Genomic DNA, 20,959 nt, shown 5'->3' with positions numbered 1-20,959 from the left:
GCTAAGATCACACCACTGCACTCTGGCTTGAGAGACAGAGTAATACTCAGTCTCAAAAAATACTTTCATTAATTTAATTTAAAAAATTGTTAATAAAAAAAGAACCACAATCTGTATTATTCCACTTATATAAAATATTAAAATATGCTAAATTAATCTATGCTGATGGTAGTGATTCATAGCACCCTTCCACCCCCATGGGGGTACTGGGGTGCTGGTAATATTCTGTTTCTTCATCATGGTGCTTATAACACGGGTATTTTCAGTTTGTGAAAACTGCTCATCAAGCTTTCTGTACATATACTTGAACAAAAAGAGGGGCCACAGGGACGATTTGCATGTTTATTTTCTTAAAAGTTGGTCAGTATCAGGCCTTTTGTAGTTATGAAATAAAGAACATATTGAATATAAAAATAGATTATATACTAAAATATTACAAGAATACAAAGAATATTCCTTTTTGCTTATCCAATGGATACTTCTAACATTCAAAGTAGCACTTGTTAACCTGAGTCTGTAAAAATTTAAAGATCTGTCACACTTTGCTCAGAATATATAACACATGCAGCCCAGTGCCCTTTAGAGACACTATCCAACTATTCTCACCTCTTCCACTTGCATTTTTGTATATTGGTTAACATATAAATCTATTAATTAGGTGAATCACAAGGTCAAAGAATTGTCTGAAAACTCCAAAGGTCTGGTTGGCCTAGTTGAGACCACATAATCTTTACATATAACGAAAAGTGCTTGTGGAAAATAAAAGCGTAGTTTTTGAGACTGGGGAACGCTGTAGAGGAGAACTAGACAGCGAGTGGCCAACTCCAAGAACAGCCTCTAGGACCCCTTCCAAAGCAAACTGCGATGTCGGCTGCTCTGCTCTGCTCCATCAAGCCCAGCACTAGAGGGCAAAGCCCAGGCTCCACGGCCTGGAAAATTACTGCAGCGTACTCACCAGCCTCTCCAGAAGCCAGCACGGAAGCACTTTCAGAAGACCTTGTGCTACAAAGCAGTTATAACCACGCACAGCGTCTGAACAACTCCCAGGACAGGGAGTGGCAGGCAGCCCCAGCTCCATCAAGCAGGGGAATATGGGACCTCAACTTGAGGGTCCCTGGGTAGTAGGCAGGGTAAAGATGGCAGATGTGTTGCCGAGGTTCCGCCGGCCACATCAGCACAGGGACTGAGAGACCAGGGAAAGGAGAGACTCTAAATATGGGTAAGGTCGCCTATCGTTAAAAACCGCATTCCTCGTATAGGCAATGCCCAAAGAAAACATGCTTATGATTAAAAAAAAAAAACCACTGATGTCTTATCGCTTACCTTCTGTATTTGTATTCAAAGGCTATTGTTGTGTATATGTATTATGGTACAAGGAACAAGAATTCCTAGGTTCTATTCTTGGATCAGTCCCTGATAAACACAGTATCTGCCAGTGGAAAATATCAGGTGCTTCGAAATTCAGAGCTGACACATTCATAACCAGAAGGTACTTTCTGAGTGCCTAGTATGTGCCCAGAATTGAATGTTGATTTGAAGACACACATAGTAGCCTGGTGACTGGAATATCAGCATAAAGAGAGGTAAACAGGACACGTGAAAACGAGCTAGAGGTTCCCTGGGACAGAGAGGCACACCAGCCAGAGCTGCATGACACACAGTCCCTGCCCACAGGAGCACACAAGGCAGTTGTGCTTGCTGCTTCACTGGGTTTCAACTCCACGCCACACTATCCCTCCTCTGCCCACACATCTGTCTCATTTGCTTCTCCCTCTCTCCCTGCCTGCGTCTCAGATTACTGCTCTGCCCTGCATTACCTCTGTTACTGGAGGGTTTGTATCCTTTCCAAATCAGAATGGCTGTGGTGGCCAGAGCTGCAGTGACTGCCTCACACAGTGGGTGTGCCTCCCTCAGCCCACTCAAGTCAGCCAGAAGTCACAAGGGCCAACCAGAGAGATGTGGTACAGATAGAGGCAAGGCAGAGAAAGCCAATGGCTTCCTGAGCTTCAGAATACTTTGGAATCTAGCAAGTAATCCTGGCACTTAAATGGGAGATCTAAAAGAAGCCAGTGCATGCCATCCTTCTGTCTTGGATTTGCGCCCAAATGTCATCCCTTGGCTCTGAGATATTTCATCTCTAGAAACCATTTTTTTTTAGGTAGCATCTCGCTCTGTCACTCAGGCTGGGGTGTAGTGGTGCAATCTCAGCTCACTGCAACCTCTGCCTCCTGAGTTAAGCAATTCTCCTGCCTCAGCCTCCCCAGTAGCTGGGATTACAGGTGTGCACCACCACGCCTGGGTATTTTTTTTAATCTTGTTTAGTAGAGATGGGGTTTTGCCATGTTGACCAGGCTGGTCTCGAACTCCTGACCTCAAATGATCCGCCTGCCTCAGCCTCCCAAAGTGCTGGGATTACAGGCGTGAGCCACCACTCCTGGCCTCTAGTCCAGAACTCTGCTTTCAGATAGAATCTTTGCTGATCCAATATGAACAAATGGGTATATAACTTGTTAAAACCTGCCTAATCGGAGAATCTTTAACTCCCAATAACAATTTGTTCCCAGGGCTGCTTTTCAGCCAGTACATACCAGGATAGTCGTACCGCCTATTAAAACACTGAACTCCTTATGCATGTGTTAGTACGGTGGCTGCCGAGGACCTCTAAGTGTCCCACTGCCACCCGGACCCCTCCCCAGGGCAGCTTCATGACCCAGCAGAGCTAAAGAGTTAATGTTGGGCTCAACAAGAGGACTCATCAGGACCCTGTTCCAGAACCACCATGCCACACCGAAAGTATTGTTACCCTTACCCGTCCCATTCTACAGTGCTGCCGTATTCTAAAACTTTCAGCTGCTTTCTGCCAGCTGCTGAATAAATGCCACTCTTTCTGGTTTTTATTCAGCCTTCCACACACAGCATCACCCTCTATTCTCCTTACACCCTCTGTGTCCCTCTGTGTCACCAAACTCAGCTGCTCAATACCCTCAAACACAAACCTTCCCCGACTCTTGGTCTTTGTTGACGTTACTCTTTCTGTCTGGAATAGCCTTTCTGTATCCACCAAAATCTTACCAACTCTTCAAAATGTCCCAAAATGTCACCATTTCCATGAAATATTAGTTGGGAGAGCTGTGCTCCCATTTCAAGAGGTGTCACAGAAACATATGGGGCCTATGTTTGCAAAACTTAATGACTGCTTTATATTAGAACTATTTTGATATAGGCACCTTAGCTTTCCTACTAAATAAAGCTGTAGATGCTAGAAACCACATCCTGGTCATCACACATACATGGCCTGGCACAATGCCTGGCTCGACGTATGTGCTAAGTAAATATCCGTGTAAATGAATGCGTGAACAGTCCTAATTATTTTGTCCATTTTCTATTTGTTAAGGATTTTGGTTGTTTTTCTCTGAAGCCACTCCAGTTGTGGTTGTATCTCCTTCTGCATATGGAACCAAATTGCACATCATCCACATCTTAAACTACTGGGTTATTTCACGAAGATAAAGAAGGAAGTGTGCTCCCCTGTCATTACTGGTAACCCTGGAGTTTGTGACTGCCATCTCTCCATACTCTTCTTCCAGCACCAGATCCAACACAGGCACAGGCAAATGAAAGGTTCCTGGTAATGGGGGCTGGCCTTACAGATGACAGGGAGCTGGTGGGTGGTGGAGTGAGTTGGCAGGGATTGCTACAGAGGGGAGGCAGGGTGGCCTGCTGGAAAGCAGAGCCAACAAGCTGGTTCTGGTTGCTGTGGTTGAGGCCAGGGGTACAGGCCTGGGAGGTGCAGTTTTACTACCCTGGTTCCTGTTGGTATCCAAGAGTGTGGAGGTGGGAATGCTAGCAACCCCCTTCCCACCTCTCCTTTCCTAATGCCTCCTCCCGGCTCTCCCTCCAGAGGAATAGCTGTGAGCTGAGAATGAAACCTATAGGAAAAGAGGGAATTTTGATGCAAGGTGTCTGGGCTTCTTCACAACAAAAAGGATGGGAGACAAGGAGGCAGAAACCACAGCTCCTGTCTAAATCTCATTCCACAAGGAAGTCGAGAGTAGAATGTAACAGGACAGCCCAGGACAAAAAGACACCCTGCACAACAGATGAATTTCAGGGTTCTAAGAGGAGAGAGGAAACAAGGTGTATCAGTGTACGAGCTCAGCCTCCTGTTAAAAACCGTAAGGAAACAGTCAATTCTGGAACAGAAGGCTGGGAAGAGTTTTCTGGATAATTGGCTTGGAAAAGAAAATAAAAAATAAGGAAACCCAGTCAGAGTTAAGACTCATCTGGGAGGGGAACCCAACAGACTCAAGAATTGATGGCTCAGAATGAGGCAGCTAATGGGAGACAGAGGCAGAGGTCCAGGGCCAGAGTGTCAGATTATGACTGTGGCAAACTAGATCCAGGTTTGAGGAGAAAAACACACCTGAGGTAAAAGAAAAGTGAGGAGAGGGAGAAAGGGAGGTTACTGATTCCAAGGTCACAAAGCAACTGCCTTTCTCTCTGTTTTTAATTTGTGCACAAGATCCCACTACTTAAACAAAATGATGGCTACACTGGGAAGAGGTGTCGCCTCCCAGGCTCCCACCCACACACACTCCAAAGGAGCTCATCCATTTGGGCCTGAGTGGCCATGGCGGGGGAGAACAGATTCACTCTCTGTCTTTCAGAAGGAAGAACAAGGCCCAGAGGAGGGAAGAATTCACTATGGGCAGGCAGATTTTGGTCATCAGAGGAAAGGGCTCTTCTGCATGGAGCCGTGGCCCTGGGGTGGAAACTATGGCTGCCTGGTGATGTGCTGAGCTCTCTGGCCCTGGAAATGCTTGCGTGCAGATCAGTCTTAGTATCCAGACTGAAAGACACCTGGGAGATCATTTAGACCAAAGTCCTCATTTTCACCTGAGAAGCTGTCCTTTTTCCCTTGATTCCCCCGCTAGTTAGTGGCAGAGCCAGTCTCCTCTAACTCACAGCCGGAATTATTTCCACCACCACAGAAAGGTTAGGCCATAAATATACATTTCCAGCCTGAACCAGCTCAGCGACTGTCCCTAGCAATTCTCTCTCTTTGGTCACAAGAGAAGGCACAGCACCACACCCAGCTCTGGGCAGAGAAGCCGACACAGCTACAGGTCAGAGTCACAGTACCTTCTCAGCAACCTGCTCGGCCACTCTGTCCGAGTCTCCCCAAAGCGGGAGGGAAGTGAAGGCGTGGGAGGCCATGTGCCAGAACTTGAACCTCAGCTCCCCGGGCTGGGGTTGGGCACCTGGTAGTAACGGGAGTTTCTCCATTTCTTTTCCCAACTATTACAGGATCTTTTACAGCCCGTCACTGTCAGTTTTACTTTGTTGGGCCCACCCATAGTACGTTGAAAACCACCTCGCACAGCCATACCTATTGACGTAAGAAGGCAAAGAGCCCATGCTCTCCTGCTTTCCTAGGAGGAAACTGAGGCACGGAAATATTAAGTGGCTTTGGCTAAGTTAAAAACAGAAGTAGGAATCTACCTGCTGCCCGGTCCCCTGTGCTGTCCATCATCTCCTTAAACTGGGGAGTTTGGTAGATTGCGCAGAGTTCAGAAAAGTAGCAGAAGGGGTGGCCAGAACAGGAGAGAGAGGGCGCAGCGAGGAGGTGGGAGATTCAAAGGAACCGAGGACGGGGGCTGGGAGAGGAGTGACGTACGGGAAGCGGGGAGAGGGGACTCTCCCAGGTGGTAAAAAAGAACCCCCTAGAAGATGCAGCAGGAGAGGAAACTTAGCCAAAGAGAAGGCGGTGGGCAAAGTTTGGGCTGCGCGGACTGGAGCGCGCGCCTGGGCGTGGACGGCCGAGGGCATCCCGCACCCGAATCCCCAGCTCGCGCGTGGACCCCACGGACCTCCTCCCAGGGAACCCCAAGCCCGGAGCGGCTGGAGGGGCCCGGTCTCCGCCAGGGTCTCGGCGGGGCGGGCGGGGAGCCTCTCTCTCGGTCGTCCTCCGAGCGGAGACGCGAGGAGCCCCGAGGATGCCCCGGACCCACATGGCCGGCGGGCAGGCCCTGGCTCGGGAATTCTGCGCTCGGCCCCGCGGCTTCCCCCGCCCGCAGCAATCCCCGAGTACGCGCGGGGCGACGCCGGGCACCTGAGGGAGAAACGGGTGGGGAACAGGGTCTGAGGATGGGACGAGAGGCGGGTCCCCCCCAGCGCAGGAGCCGCCGCCGCCCACCTCCGCGCCCTTCGCCTCCCCTGGGCGCTACTTACTCCGGTTCAAGGGGTTCCCGCCGACCTGGGCCGACGCCACCAGTTCCAGATACAGAGTCCAGAGCCCCACGGACACCACGGCGAGCGCCAGCAGCAGCCGGAAGCGCCTCCGCAGCAGCTTCACCGGGCGCAGGAGCAGCGGGAGCCGCGCGGCCCGGGGGCTCCCCATGGCGCTGCCCCGAGGCGGCCGCCGCCAGCGCGGGCTCCAACCCCCCGAGCCGCCGCCCCCTGGCCGGGCCCCGCGCCCAGGGCGCCCCGCGTCCCGGCCCAGCGTCTCAGGGCTGCGCCGAGGCCGCCTCCCCCGGCCGCTCTCCGGCGGGGCGCGGGCTCATGCTCCGGGCGCGAGGGGTCTCCGGGCTGCGCGGGCGCCCGGCAGGTCTCTCTGGGAGCGGAGCCCGGCTCCTCCTCCGCGCGTGTGTTCCGCGCCGGGCTCTCCTCCTCCCCGCGCCTCTCCCGTCGCAGGCTCGCCGCCGCCCTCCCTCCCTGCGCGCCCGCCCTCACTCGCTGCCCAGAAGGAGGCTTCCCCGGCGCCCGCCCGCCTCTGCCCGCGCCTCCGCCAGCCCCGGATCCGGCTCCCGGCTCTGGGCGCTCCTGCTCGCGGCACCTGGCCCGCCCCCGCCCCCGGCCCCGGCCCCGCCCCGGGCACAGGTGGGCTCCGCCCCCGAGAAGCCAGGGACGCGGAGAGGCCATTCCGGCTTCCCCAGGGGAGCGAGAGGTGGGGCCGCAGAACTGGTGCCTGGTGCCTCCGCCGACTGGGAACGGGTGGGATGAGGAGGGGGCGAGTGATGATCCGGACTCTGGGTGACCGAGGGAAACCGAGTCACCACCCAGGCGCCTGACGGTGTGGTTTTAAGCAGAAGCGAAGTAGAGGCTGGTTGATGCCCAAGGCTTTACCCTCAGAGCCCTTTGTCGCCAACAGCAACGACCCGACTCCCTGCGTGACGAAACCAGTAGGCGTAAAATATCACAGGAGCCACTGGACACCTAGACAGGGCTTCGTTTTCCAGTCGAGATTTGAAGCCCTTTCTTCCCAGCCTGAACCACATCTCCGAGAGGCGCTGGGGAGGTCATACAGCCCCCACGGTGAACCCCAGCAAGCGGTTTTTCCCAGACTGGGCTGGAATGGCTGTTTGAAGAGAGTAGGTGTTTGAGGGTTCCGAAAAATAATTTTAAAAAGAAAAGAAAGGTATTCACTCTTAGAGTTGAAAAGATCAGCAAGATAAGCCAGGCATAGTGGCTCACGGCTGTAGTCCCAGCACTCTGAGAGGCTGAGGCGAGAGGATCTCTTGATCTCTGGAGGTCAAGGCTGCAGTGAGCCGTGACTGTGTCACTGCACTCCAGCCTGGGCAACACAGCAAGACCCTGTCTCAAAAAAAAAAAAAACGGTATTCCAGGCAGGTAAAGCATTATTATCTGATTTAAATTAGATAAAGTATCAAGGGGCAGAATGAACTGCCCAAGGTCATTCAGCAGGTTATACTGCAGTTTTCTTTTCCATTGTCTCTTCTGGGAAAAATGGTCAGGAGACTACGGGAAAAGTGAAGGATCAAAGTGTTCCTGGACATTTTAAAATGAAATCAATATCACACAAGTACTGTTCCAAGACAGAGGTTCTCACAGAATTGAGAGCTATGTTTCCCTTCTGTCTGTTCTCACCTCAGTTGGATATTCAATAGTTTCTACAGGACTTTTCCTAATTAGCCTCCCCAACTCCAAGCTTCCCATCGCATCCTCTCCGCTACCACCAGATGGTCTTCATAAAAAGCCAGGCATGGTGACACGCACCTGCAATCCTAACTTACTCGGGAGGCTGAGGCAAAAGGAGTATAAGGTTGTAGTGAGCCACAATCATGCCACTGCACTCCAGCCTGGGTGACAGAGCAAGACCTTGTCTCAAAAAAAAAAAAAAAAAAAACAAAAAAAAACTCGTATGTATTCACACACCTGCTCAAAAATATTTAATGGCTTCCAATGCTTATTGATTAAGATGCACACTGTAAATCTAGAATTCAAGGCCTTCCAGAACTTTTTCAACTTTATGTGACCACATGAAACCTGCTCCAGCTAAAACGAGTTTCTTCACTGCCCTCCAACACATTTTCTTTTCTAGTTGGTCAACTTGTACCCTTTATCCAAGGTCCATTCCAGATTCTATAAAGCTTTCTGAGACCAGCCAAGTCCTAAGCAACTCCTTCCTTTTTGGAGCTTTAGTAGAACTTGCCATCTGTCTCACCATCTGATATGTTGGAACTTACTTGGAGTGTGTGAATCTTGTTTTCCCAACCTCACTGTAAGGCTTCAAAAATGGGAGCTACATTTCCAGTGGGTGGTACAATGTCCACTTAGCACTTAGGAAGGTTTGAGGATGGGGGTAGCACTTTGAGCAAACATCTTCCAGAACTTTCACTGTAGTTCTCTAGCAAAGGGTGAATCCAAAGGACAATTCTCTAATTGCAGCCCCTGGGAAAGGTCTCTGTGAAGTTCCAAAGCCACAGATTCCTGTACTTCTCATGTTATTCTTTCTTTCCACAAGTCCAAGATAGGAGCAGCCAGTGTGTGCACAGCCTGAGCAAGCTCGGCTGAGTCAAGTGGGAAGTGACCAGGCCCTGTAAATAGAGTCGCTGTCTCATTAAGGGCAACCCAACTGGATGTTAGGCTGAGTCACTTTTAACACTTTGCCATGGAAACAGGTGGCAGCCTTGCCACAATTCCCTCCTCAAGACTGAGAAAGCTCATGCAATCACTTGGGTCAACCAAATGCTTGAAGCATCTATTATGTAGGAACTGGGAGAGATCTAAAACAGGAAGCATGCTGTTTAGTTGAGGAAAAAAGATCGTCCACAGGAAAAGAAATCTGACAGTTTAAAGGCCAAATTTATGGTCCAAACATGAATCCCAAAGAAATTTAGAAGAGGAAGGAGATCACCCTGTACCTCTTGGTTTTTTGTCCTCCTCTTATTTCTACTTTGTTTTTATAACTTGAGCAGATCATTACTTTTCCAGCTTACGGTGAGAGGGTGCCAGGAGTTGAAGAGAAAAGAGGCCAGGACATTCTTGTGGCTCTCCTCTCTCCCTCTTCTGTTCCCTTCTCTTCTGTGGGTGATGCCTTGGCGCTGAGATATCCCTCACATTCAGACCCCGCTTTCTCCACATCCCTTTTTGACTCCTGGTGATGTCACAGCAGGGGAAGATCTGAATTTTGAGACCCAAATTTCCCAATTAGCTGAGCTCCAGAACTAAGTATATGGATTGAGGTATCATGGTGGCAAATTTTGGTAGCATAATATATTGTCACAAATGTCCATTCATTGTCAGTGTCAATTTACCTGGCTACTCACCAGTTCTTCTGATGGTTTTCACTGTCCTTTCACCCTCCCACTTCAGCTGCAGCACCTGACGCAGAATAACCCAGGGTCACATTGTACAAATTACACCCAAAAGGAAAAATAATCTCCACCATACACCTGCAATAATGGTAGAAGGGCCTGGTCTTTGACCAGAATATCAGAGGCAGGGCAGGTCAAATCATAAAGTTTCTTCTCCCAAATTACAGAGGCATTGTAAGAGAGGTTGACCAAAATTTTCTAAAATGGGCCAAGGTTAGCACAGGGACCAGAAAATTCTGGATTGTGGAGAATTCAGAAGGGCAGAATGTTTAGTGACATACCTATAGGTATGGTCTGTTGTATGCAGACCAAGTCTTATTCTACTCTATAGGGATGTCAAAATATACTAAGTAACTCCAGTGACCCCTGTGCCACCCATCCTTTTTCCTAAAACCTGACACCTACATTATAAGGTAGCAACTTTGAGCTTAGAGAGCATTTTTACATCTATATTCCATGTGTTTTGTTTCTCACAACCATATAAGAACAACAGGGGAGGTCCTCTATTTACAAATAAGCTTTGCAAGCCTCAGTTTCTTCACATGACCAATAAGTGATAGAATCAGAACCGGAACCAGATCTTAGCCTGCTGGTCCTCTTTCCATTGTACCCAGAGACTTCTTCCTTCTCCAGTCTGACCTTCCATATCTATATCCATATCTGTATCTATCTATATCTATATCTGTATCTATCTTATCCCTGTCTATATATACCTGTATGTTTGTTGGGCAGACTGTGTTCCATTCTTTGAAAGAAAAGAACAGTGCTGGAGATATCCACACAGACATGCTCCCCAAGTGCCAGGGTCATTTTGGCAAGCATTTATTTGTTTTATCTCTTTCAACTCATGCAAATCACGTATCCTGGAAACTGTCCTTTCACTGATTCCATTTCATAGATAAAGAAATGGGCTCGGAGATGTTAAATAACTCGCTCAAGGTCACGTACATGACCCATCTCTTAGGACTCAAACTCAGGCTTTCTAACTTCAGATCCAGTGCTTTTTTTCCTTTGCACATGTTCCTCCCCTGGAAGTTCCCCTGCAGAAGTATATTCACTCTGGAAACTCTGAGCTCACCTTCAGCACATCCATAACTCACTCAGCCACATGATAATTCTTCTCATCCACCGCCCGGGCGTGAACCCGGGAGGCGGAGCTTGCAGTGAGCCAAGATAGCGCCACTGCCCTCCAGCCTGGGCGACAGAGTGAGACTCCATCTCAAAAAAAAAAAAAAAAAATTAGCCGGGTGTGGTGGCAGGTGCCTGTTATCCCAGCTACTCGGGAGGCTGAGGCAGGAGAATCCCTTGAACCCAGGAGGCGGAGGCTGCGGTGAACCAAGATCACGCCACTGCACTTTAGCCTGGGCCACAGAGCGAGACTCTGTCTCAAAAAGAAAAAGAAAACAGAAATGGGGCGTGGATGTTCTTCCCTTGCCTTGCACACGGTTGAATCCACAGTGGGGAGAGCCGTAGGCAGCCTGGCTGAGTGGAGCACACGGCCCGTATTACCTACCTCACAGCTTGGCTCGGGAAGAACAATGGTCCCAAAGCCCGGTACGTGTGCAGAGTGCCCCAAAACGGCGCAAGTGCTCAAGCCCCAGACAGACTCCCTGAAAAACTTCTTTGTCTCAGTTCATAGGTCCAGGCCTATAAACTCTGCTGCGAGAACCCCAGCCCTGCCACTTAACACTGAATCACTGTGGCATCTCAGCAGCGTCTCAGTTTCCAGACGGGGATGCTGGCGCTGATGACAGGCAGAGCTGTGGGTTTCAGGTTTCTCAGCCATGTTATCTAAGGACTGGCTGCTTGGGATTTGATCAGGGCTGGTTCGAGAGAGAGGCAGACGCCGTCTTTTCCCCAGAACAGACTCCTCTTTGAGCTCTGCCGCCACCCGGACTGGGGATGGAAGAAAGAAAACAAAAATCCCCACTGTATGTGGTTTTCTGGAATTTAACTCGGCCCTGGAGAGGAAAGAGCAACGTTTTGCTTCTCCACCGCAGCGCCCCCTGCAGGCCCACCCCCCACACGGCAACTCCCACCCACCCTTCAGGCGGCAAACCCACCCCCCAAACCTGCAGGCGGCAACCCACCCCCCCCTGCAGGCGGCAACCCCCCACCCACCCCTGCAGGCAAACCAACCACCCTGCAGGCGGAACCACCGCCCCCCGCAGGCGGCAACCCCCACCCACTGCAGGCGGCAACCCCAACCACCCCCTGCAGGCGGAACCCCCACCCACCCCCTGCAGGCGGCAAACCCCACCCTGCAGGCACACCACCCCCCGCAGGCACAGCGCCCCCTGCAGGCGGCAAACCCCCCACCGCAGCGCCCCGTGCAGGCGGCAAAGCCCATTAACGCTGAACTGGGCCAAGACTGGGAAGGGGTTAGGGTGAGAACAAAAATAACTTCTGACCCTCTCAGCAGTAGTGGAGGCTCCCATCTCATTCCTAGGTAAAAACTCCAAGTGAAGGAGTCTGATTTAAAGTCAGCTTGGTCGCCGGGCACAGTGGCTCACGCCTGTAATCCCAGCACTTTGGGAGGCTGACCCCAGGAGTTTCAGACCAGCCTGGGCAACATAGCGAGACCCCATCTCTACAGAAAACAAAAAATAAAATAAAGTCAGTTTGCAAGAACTGATTGAAACAGAACATCCTCACTGGCTAAGCTATAAAGAAAGAAGATGAACCCAGGTTAGTGATTTGGGACAAGGACAGTTGGTGAAACTGCATAGCATGAGGTGAGGTGTTCTGTTTTGTTTTCCTATTCTGTCATAGATTTGCCACCTACATGGTGTGTGGGTGGTGGAGGGTGGTCAAGACGTGTATTTGTTTTGTTTTGTTATGTGTTTTTTTAATCTGTCATCCAGGCTGGAGTGCAGTGGCACAATCTATGGCTCATTCCAGCCTCAACCTCCTGGGCTCAAGCGTTCTTCCCACCTCAGCCTCTTGAGTAGCTGGGACTGAAAGCATGTACCACCATGCCTGGCTATTTTTTTTTTCTTTTTTTTTTCGAGACAGGTCCTGCTCTGTCACCCAGGCTGGGGTGCAGTGGTGCACCCTCTGCAACCTCTGCCTTCTGGGTTCAAGCAATTCTCGTGCCTCAGCCTCCCAAATAGCTGGGACTACAGGTGTGCGTCACCACACCTGGCTAATTTTTGTTTTTTTAGTAGAAACAGGGTTTTGCCATGTTGGCCAGGTTGTTCTCAAACTTCTGGCCTCAAGTGATCTGCCCACCTAGGCCTCCCAAAGTGCTGGAATTATAGATGTGAGCCACGATGCCCAGCCCTTGGCTAAATTTTTTAACTTTAATTTTTTGTAGAGATGGGCTATGTTGCCCAAGCTGGTTTCAAACTCCTGGGCTCAAGCAATTCTCCCACGTCAGCCTTCCAAAGTGCTAGGATTACAGGCATGAGCCACTGCACCCCACCAAGGCAGAAGAATCTTTTAGAAGCTCCAGGCCACTGAACTTATGCCTGTAATCCCAACACTTTAGGAGGCTGAGATGGGATGATTGCTTGAGCCCAGAAGGTGGAGTCTGCAATGAGCAGTGATCCGCACTGCATTCTAGCCTGGGTGACGGAGTGAGACCCTACATCTAAAATTAAATACATAACAAATATTCTTCTGCCTTGATGAGGATTCTGCTCTTCAGCCAGGCATCTTACCCTCAAAAGAGGGCTGTCAGAGCAGGCCAGTGGGAGATGTGCGTGGTAAAGCCTTCCATTGTGTCATCCCGTGTGTTATCCAGGTGTTTATAGGAGATGTTTCACACTCTGAATTTTCCTTCAGTGAATTTAGAAAGTGGCCTCAAAGACTTCACATCAGTCTCTGAATTATTTTTTTAATCTAGGTCAGATGTCCTTTGCTCCACATTTTCAGATCCCAGTGTTATCTCAGCTTTCTAGGCTGAATACATTGCTTTCAGGAAGGTTTTCCCTTAAATGCCATACTATTCCAAGGGAGGTTTCTCCAGCCTTTAAAGACCTGTAGAAAAGGAAACCCCACAGCACTCTCACCATAGGGGAGAGTCATAGGTGGCATCACAGAGAGGAATGCCAACACCTCAGGAGACAATGTGGGTGCCTTGTGAAGAGAGCCTGGGTCAGAACTCCTGGAAACACTAACACTGGTGGGACAAGCAGCAGCAGAATCAGAGACCAGGAGCAGGCAAGTGCACCAGGTGCAAAAGTAAGACTAGGACAGAGACCTAGGAAGCAGGGAGAGCCAGAGGCAGTGCCAGTGCATGCGTGGGCAGGCAGCAGGCTCATGATCAGCGCTTAGAAGGCAAGGGCAGGAGACCGGGTGGGAAGCACCCCAATAGGAGAGGGGTGAGGGGAGTTAGAGGGTGGCTTAGTCCGACTGACTCAAGGTGAAATACAGAATCCGACCTGGTGCCATGCCTCACACTTGTAATCCTGGCACTTTGGAAGGTTGAGGCAGGAAGATCACTTGAGGCCAAGAGTTTGAGACCAGCCTGGTCAATATAGCGAGACTCCATCTCTGTGTAAAATTTTAAAATAAATAAAGAAATAAAAGTGGAGAGGAAGAAATACTGACTCTCAAAGATGAGGACAAAGTAGTCAGGCTTCGGGAAATGAGCAGAGAATACGTAGAGAAAGAAGAGTTTCCTAAGGTCATTTTTTGGGGGAAGGAGTTCATTGCTTTGACATGAAACAAGCAAGAGAACCTGTTTGCACACAGAGAACACACCTATTTTCCACAGAAGCTTATCAGGTGCTGGCCCAGCCTGGGGAGTGACACAAGAGATAAGGCTAGGGTAAGGAACCACCTCTCTAAGTAAAAAGAAAAATCCAGGCACACCGGTTCAATCTGCACTGATTACTGAGCTTTGGGCCAAATGAAATCTTACAAAAATGTGCATGACAATACTACTTAGGCTCATTCCTATTCGGGATCCCTCTACTTAATATTTAATTATCCTTCCCAAATGCCAAGGCAAGCTTGCCAATTAAGAGGCTCTAGAAGAGTCAACAGAAGCAATACTGAAGTTGTTCATTTAAAATCAGCGCCGCTGTTGTTAAATGCTGTTGTGAGCCAAAAGGGGAGGAAGATGTCACAAGTCAACACAAGGCTAATCACAAACATTGTGGTCCAATCTAGAATTACCAGGACTCATTAGCTGCAGACTAGTCAAAAAGTAGTCAATGATTGGGGATAAACTGGGCAAAATGTGCATAAAATCACTGTATTATTTCTTAGAACTGCATGTGAATCTACAGTTATCTAAAAAATAGAAAGATGAGCTGAATCATCAAGGAGAATAAAGTAAATATTTGTCCAAATGGAAAAAAAAAACATATTTAGCAGACCAACTCAAGATGCATCTATTATAATGACATATATATGACATATATGTATATACGAGTCTATTCTGTTCATGTGTCAACAACATAATTTATTTAATTAATTTATTATTTGTATATTTTATATATATATATATTTTTGAGATGGGATTTCACTCTGTAGCCCTGGCTAGAGTGCAGTAGCCTGATCATAGCTCACTGCAGTCTCGACCTCCTGGGCTCAAGCGATCCCCCAACCCCAGCCTCCCAAGTAGCTGGGGCTATAGGCGTGCACCACCACACCCAGATAATTTTTTCTATTTTTTGTAGAGATGGAGTCCCACTATGTTCCTAGGCTGATCTCAAACTCCTGGCCTCAAATGATCCTCCTGCCGTGACCTCCCAAAATGCCGGAATTACAGGCATGAGCCACTGTGCCAGCCTTAATTTTTTAAAAAAATAGAGTGGCTGGCTCAGTTTGAAAAAAAGAGGTCATGCAGCTGAAGAGGCAAAGAGAACGAGATCTAATATCTTCAAACAAAAGCAATCATAGCTGCCACTTGGAGGTTGAGCTCCCAGAAGGCTGTTCTGGCGAGGATGGTGGGTTTCTCCGTGACAATCTGACTCCACAGTCACCTACATAGGCACCTGCATTCACTTCAGATGTGAATATTCTCATCTAGTAGTTTCCCCCGAGAAGGGCGTCATCTCCCCAATGAGGGATTTCCTACACACAATAACATAGGTGTGCTGTGATGTCATCATAAATGTGAGGCAGTTAAGTAATTAATCTCCAGAAGTCTAGGTTGTGATCACAGTTGCTTTTTGTACAGCTAATTTGAAAATAAGCTACCAACTAGTCCAGGAGTGGAATATTTCACAGCTTAAGCTCATAAAGCAATGTTTTCACGTAGAGATTTAAAGCCCCCTTTCAAAATGTTTTCTTTGCAAGGCCTCCCTTCACTTTGCAGCCAAACCCTCCTTCCAGCTCTATCTCTTCACCTGCCTTTTTTTCTGCTGGTCTGCCTGTTCTAGATCTTTTTTGGCTCTGTGCCCTTACCTACTTAGGAAGTTAGAAGGGCAGATGAAGCAGACTCTGACGTGCTGCGATTCTAGACATTTTCTCCCTGGCAGGCAGTTCAACTCAATAAATCCTTCATCCAGACCTACTCCTAACAACTCTATCACTTGTCTCTTGTCAGCTCCCTCCAATCTTTCCAACATTCACTCTTCTCCTCAAGCTCCCCATCACATCAATGCCTTATCTCACTTTCAGTGGAGGGTTTAACTTCATTTCCTCTGTGAAAACAGGGTAGTTACCCCTTTAGGGTTGTTATACCAACTCATCTGCTCTTACTGCACCCATCAGTACCAGCACTCATTCTCCCCAGCATCTTACTTAGCAACACCTCTCACTCTTCTGTCTTCAGTTCCTTCCTCTGGCTTTTCCCTTTCTATGAATATGGTAAAGTCTTCCCCAGCCTAAAACTACCAAAACTCCTCTCCTTGGCTTTATCAACTTTGAAGCTATTTCCCATTTTCCTTCTGGCCTCATCCCTCAACCTAATATAAGCCAACTTCCATCTCGATTTCACTGAAGTTGCTTTAAACTCACCTGCTGCTAAATCCCCAAACCTAAATTCTAATTTACTTGGTTCTTCTAGAGCATTTGACAATGCTCCCAACCACTGGCTTCTTGAAGTTCTCATTCCCTGAGTTTCCAGAACACTATGTTCTTGTTATTCAGACCATTCCTTTCTTACTGGCTACCCCTCCTCTTACTGTTAAGGTTTCCCCTCTGGCCGGGCGCAGTGGCTCACGCCTGTAATCCCAGCACTTTGAGAGGCTGAGGCGGGTGAATCATGAGGTCAGGAGATCGAGACCATCCTGGCTAACATGGTGAAACCCCGTCTCTACTAAAAATACAATAAAATTAGCTGGGCGTGGTGGCGGGCGCCTGTAGTCCCAGCTACTCGGGAGGCTGAGGCAGGAGAATGGCGTGAACCCAGGAGGTGGAGCTTGCAGTGAGCCGAGATCGCGCCACTGCACTCCAGCCTGATGACAGAGCAAGACTCCGTCTCAAAAAAAAAAAAAAAAAAAAAAGGAAAGAAAAAAGGTTTCCCCTCTTTGACCCTCTTCTCTTCTTTTTCTGTATGCTTTTCATCTCGGATCTCATCCACATCCAATTACCTTTTATATGTTAATAATTCCAAGTCTTTAATACAACTTATCTTCCAGATCTCTATTCCCAAATTTACTAGAAACAGGCTGCTTCTCCTGTACATTGAAGCTCACTTAATGATGTCACTGGACATGTGGTACCTCAAGCCAGAAACTTCGAAGTTAGAGAATTATCCTTTTTTTTTTCCTTTGAGATACGGTCTCACTCTGTTGCCTAGGCTGAAGTACAGTGGCATTGTCATAACTCACTGCAGCCTCAAAGTCCTGGACTCAAGCAATCTTGCCTTCTTAGCCTCCTGAGTAGCTAGGACTACAGGTACAAGCCATTGTGCCTGCCTAATTTTGTTGTTGCTGAAACGGGGTCTCACTATGTTAGCCAGGTTGGTCTCAAACTCCTGGGCTCAAGAGATCTTCCCACCTCCTTAACTCTTCACTAACTCTCACATCTCATCCATCACAAAGATAGGATGACCATTCTACTCCTAAATGATTCTCAAATCTGTCCCTTCCTCTTTATTCTCAATGTCTCCCTTTAGCTTAGACCCTGAATTTCTCTTCTGGATGAGGACAGCAGCCATCTTTTTCCTTCTGTTCCTAGATGCAGTGAGTGATGATAGTGCAATCTGCTTTGTTGCAAATATTACAGTAAGTCTTAGTAGCCCAACTAACATGGTGTGGGCGGAGAGGCAGTGAGAATCATAAGACTGGACCAAAAATAACATAGCCAGAGGCTATTTTATTTTGGGAAAAATCACATAAGTTTCATGGATAAAAAGGTGATTTATTACCAAGTTACTCATATATATGGTTAAAAGAAAGTTTAAAATGCAAAGGAAATGACAATGATGGCGCTTTTCAAAGATCTTTGGTGCTATCCTTTGATTTGTTCCTGCAGATACTGCAATAAATCCTAGTATTAAGTGATTGTGCCTTAGCTTGATCTGAAGTTCAAAGATTTACCAGGAAATAAATATTTCATATATTTATTATTTCATGGTAGTTCTTACCCCGCCCACCCCACTTTTTTTGAGACAGGGTCTTGCTTTGTAGCAGAGGTGCAAACACGGCTCACTGCAGCCTCAACCTCCCAGGTTCAAGTGATCCTCCTGCCTCAGCCTCCCAAGTAGCTGGGATTATAGGTGTGCACCACCATGCCCAGCTAACTTTTGTATTTTTTGTAGATGGGTTTTTGCCATGTTGCCCAGGCTGGTGTGGAACTCCTGGGCTCTAGCAAGCCCCTCAGCCTCCCAAAGTGCTGAGACTACTAGATTACTGGTGTGAGCCACCACACCTGGCCCCCTTGCCCCTAATTTTTAAGAAATGAGTTTGCATTTCACATTATTTTTCATGCATGACTTCATATCACAAAATATTTGTTTTTCTCCAGTTTTAAGTAAACCCAAACATTTTCAATTGATTCAAAGGGTCTTGGAATATTCAACAGGTTCGCATAATTGTATTAAATGAAATTTCATGCCATTTATGTTTTGTATTACGTAACTCTGTCTCCTGTACTTGCATCTCCCCAAACATTCTGTTCTTCCTTGCCTTCATACATGTTGTCCCTCTGCCTACAAGGTCCCGCTTCTTGTCTGTCTCCAAATTGACTTTTGAGGATCATTTCACATGCATCTCCTGCAAGTCACCTTCTCTGTTGCTTTCTATCCTGTACACCCATAGAGCTGCACTTCATTACTGAGTTTCTCCTATGTTTATCTTCCCCACCAACCTTTGGAGCACAAGTGTTTTAGTGTTCTCTGTAAACTTAAGATCTAGCATAATTTCTAGAACACAAAAAGCACTTAAGGGGCCAGGTGCAGTGGGATGCTTGTAATCCCAGTGTTTTGGTAGGATGAGGCTAGGAGCTCGACACCAGCCTTGGAACATAGTGAGACTCTATCTGTACAATTTTTTTTTTTTAAATTAACTGATTGTAGCGGCATGCCCCTGTAGTCCTAGCTACTTGGGAAGCTGAAGGGGGAGAATTGCTTGAGCCCAGGAGTTCAAAGTGGCAGTGGGTTTTGATTGCACCACTGCCTTCTAGCCTGAGCAACAGAGCAAGAGACTGTTTCTTAAAAAACAAAACAAAACAAACAGCACTTAAGAAATAAATTGCTGAATGAAGAAATGAATGGTATTAAATGCATCATGGAATCTGATCAGCAATGGTGAGCGATTGGTAAGTCAATTGACGCCAAAATACAGATAATAGCTAATTGTAACTGAATGCCTACTACATGCTAGGCACCAGACTAAGTCGTTTCTTTTTTTTTTTTTTTTTAATTATACTTTAGGTTTTAGGGTACATGTGCACAATGTGCAGGTTTGTTACATATGTATCCACATGCCATGTTGGTTTGCTGCACCCATTAACTAGTCATTTAGCATTAGGTATATCTCCTAATGCTGTCCCTCCCCCCTCCCCCCAACCCACAACAGTCCCCGGAGTGTGATGTTCCCCTTCCTGTGTCCATGAGTTCTCATTGTTCAATTCCCACCTATGAGTGAGAACGTGCGGTGTTTGGTTTTTTGTCCTTGCGATAGTTTACTGAGAATGATGTTTTCCAGTTTCATCCATGTCCCTACAAAGGACATGAACTCATCATTTTTTATGGCCGCATAGTATTCCGTGGTGTAAATGTGCCACATTTTCAGACTAAGTCATTTCATGGAGGTTTCTTTTTTTTAATTGATATAGGCTGGGTGCAGTGGCTCATGCCTGTAATCCCAGCACTTTGGGAGGCTGGGGCGGGAGGATTGCTTGAGCCTAGGAGTTCAAGACCAGCTTGGGCAACATGGCAAATCCCTGTCTCTACAAAAAAATACAAAAGTTAGCTGAGCATGGTGGCACATACCTGTAGTCCCAGCTACTCAGGGGGCTGAGGTTGGAGGATCGCTTAAGCCCAGGAGGTTGAGGCTGCAGTGAGCCAAGGTTGTGCCACTGCACTCCAGACTGGGTGACAGTGAGACCCTGTCTCAAAAAAAAAAAAAAAATTGATATATAACCCACATACCATAAAATTCACCTTTTTAAAGCATTCAATTCAGTGGTTTTTAAAGTACATTCACAGTTTGGCAAAAGAAACCTTGTACCCATTAGCAGTCACTCCTTATTCCCCCCTTCTCAGCCCTTGGCAACCAGTAATCTACTTTCCATATGGATTTGCCTATTCTGGACGTTTCATGTGTATGGGAATCGTACAATACGTGGCCTTCTGTTTCTGCCTTCTTAGCAAAACGTTGCAAGGCTCCCCCTTGCGGTAGCATGTATCACTACATCATTCCTTTCCATGGCTGCTAATATTCCATCGTATGGATATACCGCATTCTGTTTATCCATTCACCAGCTCACGGACATCTGGATGGTTTCCACTTTTGGTCTATTATTAATAATACTGCTATGAACATCTGTGCACAAGATTTTGTGGGGGTGTATATTGTTATTTATCTTGGATATATACTTAAGGAGTGGAATTGCTGGGTCATATGGTAACTTTAAACTTTCCAAGGAACTGCCAGACTGTTTTTTGCAGGGGAAGCACCGTTTGACATTCTCATTATGTGTTAGTTTCCATCGCTATTAGTTTCCATTTCCTTGATGATGCTGAGCATCTTTCCACGTCCTTATTGGCCATTTGTGTAACTTTTTTGGAGAGATGTCCATGCAGATCCCTGGCCCATTTTTGAATTCGGTGTTTTTTTTTTTTTTTTAAATTCAGTTGTAAGAGCTCTTTATATACTCTGGATACTAGATTTTCTCTTTCTTAATCCTCACAATCACCCTGCTGAAACATGTATCTTTTTGTCTCTTTTACAGGCGAAGAGACAGAGCCTGGAGAATTTTAGTAAGAGGTGTGATTG

At 47.6% G+C, this 20,959-nt stretch overlaps 1 protein-coding gene across 3 annotated transcripts in view; it reads right to left on the bottom strand.

Moving 5' to 3' along the window:
- The window catches only part of B4GALNT3 (beta-1,4-N-acetyl-galactosaminyltransferase 3), a 100,540-nt gene extending 93,953 nt beyond the window's left edge, over positions 1-6,587 (bottom strand). For all 3 annotated transcript variants that reach the window (XR_004249095.1, XM_032159233.2, XM_032159235.2), the window contains exon 1: positions 6,232-6,587. Coding sequence is in view for 2 of the 3 variants with exons in the window: in XM_032159233.2 (XP_032015124.1) it covers positions 6,232-6,400 (169 nt within the window). In the remaining variant the exon portion in view is untranslated. The remainder of the gene's footprint in view (positions 1-6,231) is intronic.
- Positions 6,588-20,959: the final 14,372 nt, after the last annotated feature.

Source organism: Hylobates moloch, unplaced genomic scaffold (assembly GCF_009828535.3).
Source record: "Hylobates moloch isolate HMO894 unplaced genomic scaffold, HMol_V3 SCAFFOLD_8, whole genome shotgun sequence".
In the NCBI taxonomy this organism is placed as follows: Eukaryota; Metazoa; Chordata; class Mammalia; order Primates; family Hylobatidae; genus Hylobates; species Hylobates moloch.
Note: the sequence above shows the minus strand (reverse complement) of the source record. Positions and strands in the feature narration are given on the sequence as shown.